The following is a 5480-nucleotide window of genomic DNA, read 5'->3' as shown; positions in this document are numbered from 1 at the left end:
ATGCATGATATATTAGAGCTCAACTCCTTAATCACAGTGATCAGCGATGGCAATGTTTCACTGGTTAACTAACTAGATCTTGGATCTCAACTATCGTCTTTTGATTACAAGAAAGTGTCGATCGATGATCATATATGGATATCGATTGATACACCTTTCGCAAAATATCGATCGATTGTCAGAAGACAATATCGGTCGATAGCTTCTAGCTAAGCCCTAGGCGCGGGTTGATAATGCTCATTAGTCTCTTAGATCAGCGGTTAGCTCTCTCTAGCAGTCCTAGCATGACAGATTAGATTCAGGACATGATGATAAAGGATGCTTGACACATGCAAATTCCTAGGTTCATGTTCTAGTTAGCAAGGCTAAAACAAGCATTAAGAACAATCAATCAATGAATATCACAACTCAGCAAATCTATAGTTGGGGCTAATCCCTCTAACCTATTTGAACATTGAATCTAACAAGTAAACTACTCAGACATAGCTAAGTAATTCATGACACAAAATATAGATAAAACTGCATAGAATAGAATAGATCAATCAATGGAGTTCCAATCACAAATCTCTCTATGATTTTCTCTCCTAAAACTCTATCTCCCTCTCTTTTGCTGAAAGAAAGAATACAATGGTGGCTAAAGCTCTCCCTGCCTCCTAACACTTAGGCAAGTATATAACTATTAGGTCAAAAACTCGTCAGGGGCAATCTTGTAATTTGGTGAAGCCTTGGGTTTAAAGTCGGCTGGAACCAAGTTGCGCATCTCGCGTCTCGACATCGATCGATGGTACAGGATGTACATAGATCGATTGCTTCTTCTTCGTATCGACCTCTAATGGTCAGCTCGGATGAAATCTCTTTTAAGCTCCTAAATCCTCCATAATCATCACTTTACTCCAAGATACTCCTGAACATGAAAACATACCTAATAAGATAGAATATATAATATATAGATAGTAAAACACTTATATACCATGGATGAAAATGGGTCAAATCCATGGTATATCATTATGTCATGACCTAAAAAGTCCACTAGTTATTTATTATTAATGTTGTTTATCTCATCGGTTTCAGCTTTGTTTTACTTTTGAAAACAGGTAATTCAATTTATTATAAAAGTCCAAAAACGTTTCTTAACCTTCTTACCATTCAATAGAAATAGTCAAAGGACTGTACTATCTGCTCATCAATCAAAACACAAACTCGAAAAAGACACATATATTTGGAGAAATCTTTCTTCTTTTTTTTGCTTATCTCATAATGTCTATAAAACAAGTATTTTTCTTTATGGCGGTTGTGTGTATTGTAGTCTCTGCCAATGCTCAACTACCCCAGTTTCTCATCCCATTTCCTTTTCCACTCCCATTCCAACCAAGTCTCGGTATTCCCGGATTACCTGATGTAGCAAAATGTTGGTCTTCAGTGATGGATATTCCAGGATGCATTATAGAGATTTACACATCCATACTCACAGGACAATTCGGACATATAGGTCCTTCTTTTTGCAAAGCCTTTTTGGAAGCCGAAGCCAATTGCTTACCGAAACTTCCATTCAATCCACTTTTTCCTCTCAAAAAACAATGTTCAAGAATTGCTAATGCAGCTCCTCCTACCACAAAATAGAGTTTTACATTAATAGAAGTAATAGCTATGTCATTTTTATTTTTCATGGTATTTTAACATTTTAACTAAATTCTACGATGTTATCCTCCAAAAATACGATTATATAAACAGCATTTTAGAAGTAAAAAACTTCCAGCATATCCTTCTATATTAACGATGCGGTTCATTCCTGTGGAGATTCTAAACTAATCTTACTTATAAAACATACTTAAATTATACTACAAACTAAAACTATGCAATTTTTGATATTTGGGAAAGTACATGGGGTGCATCTACAAAATAAATATAAAGAAGAATGTGGAAACCAAAATTCATATCGTCGATTTCCGTTCAAATTAGGAAAGTTAGGAAAACCCTAATTTCCCAGAGGTCTCGGATATCTGCTAAACCACACGCCAAGCAATCAGAACACGAAAGTAAAGACGAAAAGAAATAAGAAATCGTAAAAAAAAGCAAAAGGAGTATTATTCCAAATTCGCGTATAAGCTTTCTGGAAAATTAACATTTATCCTTTCTCGCGGATAAATATAAACCGTCGTAGTACTGATGGGCTTTTACCGAATAAAATCGTAAGTGGGCTCTTAGTCCCGTTTTAGGCCTCTTTGGGCCGTTTTTAGACTTATCGCGTTTATTACGATTTTCGAATAAGTTACCGCAGTTTTTATCGTAATGTCTCGACAACAACTTCACTTAGGATGGAGTAAGGGACAGTATAGCCGTATTTCGTAAGAGGTCGTATCGAGGTTTAGACGAGAGTGCATTAATTGGTGTCGTCCCGTCAGTTTCGGGTTGGATCGGCGTTTCAGGACAGACCACTCGACGATGGTCGGACCACTCGACGATCGTCGAGTGTCCTGCTTGGGTCGACCATTCGACAATCTTCGAGTGGCCTGCTTAGGCCGACCACTCGATGATCGTCGAGTGGTTCGATGCTCGGACCACTCGACGATTGTCGAGTGGCCTGCTTGGGCCGACCACTCGACGATTGTCGAGTGGTTCGATGCTCGGACCGTTCGACGTGTGTCGAGTGGCCTGCTTGGGCCGACCAGTGGTTCGATGCTCGGACCGTTCGACGTTTGTTGTGTGGGTCGATGGTTCGTTTGCTCGAATGGTTCGACGTTCGTTGGTCGACTTAAGTTTTCCTTTCGAGCATGTTTCCGAATGATTGGTTGATTGCTTTGATATTACGGACATATCTTTCGTAAAAATTCTTTTCAGTAATTTTTTTACGAAAGTTAGTTATTTCATTTCTTTTTTAAATATAGTTTCCGTGGGCTTTCAGGCGTTAATTCCGTGGTGACCGGTTTTGACCCCAACAAAGAACAGAGGAGAACGATCGATTTAAGAAGTCTATTCAAAAAAAATTTACTAGCTGTATAAGTTTCCCATATTTTACTGTTTTGTTTTGTTTCATAAAAATAGTATTTTTTGTGTTTTAATGTAATTTTACTACTTATGTATCCATTTTACTGATATTAATTAAAATAACTACTACATATATTAATATATTTAATGTATATTATATATTAAAGTATGATTATTTTTATTATTAAAATGTGTGAAAACTCTAAACTACCTTCTTCGTAAAACATTCAAGACTTGACTTGAAACATATCCATCTCTATATTGGACGTGAGATTATTTGAAAACAATAGTATTGAAGCACAACAAAAAACGGTAAGACTATAACAGCTGGTCTGATCAGTTTTGTCATGACTTAAAAAAGTCCACTAGTTATTTTTTATTAATGTTGTTTGTCTCATCGGTTTCAGCTTTGTTTTACTTTTGAAAACAGGTAATTCAATTTATTTTAAAAGTCCAAAGACGTTTCTTAACCTTATTTCCATTCAATATAAAATAGTCAAAGGATTGTACTATCTTCTCATCAATCAAAACACAAACTCGATAAAGACTCATATATTTGGAGAAATCTTTCTTCTTTTCTTTGCTTATCTCATAATGTCTATTAAACAAGTTTTTTTCTTTATGGTGGTTGTGTGTGTTGTAGTCTCTGCCAATGCTCCCAGTTTCCCATCCCATTTCCTTTTCCACTCCTATTCCAACCAAGTCCCGGTATTCCCCGATTACCTGATGTAGCAAAATGTTGGTCTTCAGTGATGGATATTCCAGGATGCATTATAGAGATTTACACATCCATACTCACAGGACAATTCGGACATATAGGTCCTTCTTGTTGCAAAGCATTTTTGGAAGCCGAAGCCAATTGCTTACCGAAACTTCCATTCAACCCACTTTTTTCCTCTCAAAGAGCAATGTTCAAGAATTGCTAACACAGCTCCTCCTACCACAAAATAGAGTTTTAAATTAATAGATGTAATAGCTATGTCATGTTTATTTTTCAAGGTATTTTAACCTTTTAGCTAAATTCTACGATGTTATCCTCCAAAAATACGATTATATAAACAGCATTTTAGAAGTAAAAAACTTCCAGCATATCCTTCTATATTAACGATGCGGTTCATGCCTGTGGAGATTCTAAACTAATCTTACTTATAAAACATACTTAAATTATACTACAAACTAAAACTATACAATTTTTGATATTCGGGAAAGTACATGGGTTGCATCTACAAAATAAATATAAAGAAGAACAGAGGAGTATGATAGATTTAAGAAGTCTATTCAAAAAAATTTACTAGCTGTATAAGTTTCCCATATTTTTCTGTTTTGTATTGTTTCATAAAAATAGTATTTTGTGTGTTTTAATGTAACTTTACTACTTATGTATCCATTTTACTGATATTAATTAAAATAACTACTACATATATTAATATATTTAATGTATATTATATATTAAAGTATGATTATTTTTATTTTTAAAATGTGTGAAAACTCCAAACTACCTTCTTCGTGAAACACTCAAGACTTGACTTGAAACATATCCATCTCTATATTGACTTGTGCATTTAATATCTAAATCAGAAGAAGCATAGTTATATAGAAAAAAACTTTGATTTTATTATATGTGTTTTAATGACTAAATTATTTCTAAATAATGTTTTTCGCTGTTAAAGAAGTCGCCACCTAAACAAGCCAATATAGTTAGCCCGTTTAAATTGTTATGTTCAACACAATTCTAGTCACAAGCTTATTATAAAAACTGGTTATCATGTTACCTCTCCTAAAAAATTAATTTCTTTGGCTTAGTGAAAAGTTTTTTAGCATCTAACCATATAGAAAACCAAAATACCATCAAGACACTAGAAATTGGAAGATTGCATGCCCCTAGTTTCAAAAGAGGGAGAGAGAGAGAGAGAGAGAGAGAGACGGATATAGAGAGAGATAGCTATTTGGCTTAGACGTGAGATTATTGGAAAACAATAGTATTGAAGCATAATAAAAACGGTAAGAGTATAAACTGGTCTGATCAGTTATGTCATGACCTAAAAAGTCCACTAGTTATTTTTTATTAATGTTGTTTATCTCATCGGTTTCAGCTTTGTTTTACTTTTGAAAACAGGTAATTCAATTTATTATAAAAGTCCAAAGATGTTTCTTAACCTTCTTTCCATTCAATATAAATAGTCAAAGGATTGTACTATCTACTCATCAATCAAAACACAAACTCGATAAAGACACATATATTTGGAGAAATCTTTCTTCTTTTTCTTGCTTATCTCATAATGTCTATAAGACAAGTTTTTTTCTTTATGGCGGTTGTGTGTATTGTAGTCTCTGCCAATGCTCAACTACCCCAGTTTCTCATCCCATTTCCTTTTCCACTCCCATTCCAACCAAGTCTCGGTATTCCCGGATTACCTGATGTAGCAAAATGTTGGTCTTCAGTGATGGATATTCCAGGATGCATTATAGAGATTTACACATCCATACTCACAGGA

At 34.7% G+C, this 5480-nt stretch overlaps 1 protein-coding gene and 1 pseudogene across 1 annotated transcript; both read left to right on the top strand.

Annotated features, from left to right (window-relative positions):
- Positions 1-1257: 1257 nt before the first annotated feature.
- LOC106308477 lies at positions 1258-1620 on the top strand. Its single transcript, XM_013745640.1, has one exon. The coding sequence runs from the start codon at positions 1258-1260 to the stop codon at positions 1618-1620; it is 363 nt and encodes a 120-aa protein (XP_013601094.1).
- Positions 1621-3579: 1959 nt separating this feature from the next.
- On the top strand, positions 3580-3936 carry LOC106308476 (annotated as a pseudogene).
- Positions 3937-5480: the final 1544 nt, after the last annotated feature.

This window comes from Brassica oleracea, chromosome C8, assembly GCF_000695525.1.
Source record: "Brassica oleracea var. oleracea cultivar TO1000 chromosome C8, BOL, whole genome shotgun sequence".
NCBI classification, from domain to species: domain Eukaryota; kingdom Viridiplantae; phylum Streptophyta; class Magnoliopsida; order Brassicales; family Brassicaceae; genus Brassica; species Brassica oleracea.
This window is presented reverse-complemented; position numbering and strand designations above follow the sequence as displayed.

Coding starts and splice junctions, on each gene's coding strand:
- LOC106308477 (XM_013745640.1), top strand. CDS start 1,258: ATGTCTATAAAACAAGTATTTTTCTTTATGGCGGTTGTGTGTATTGTA.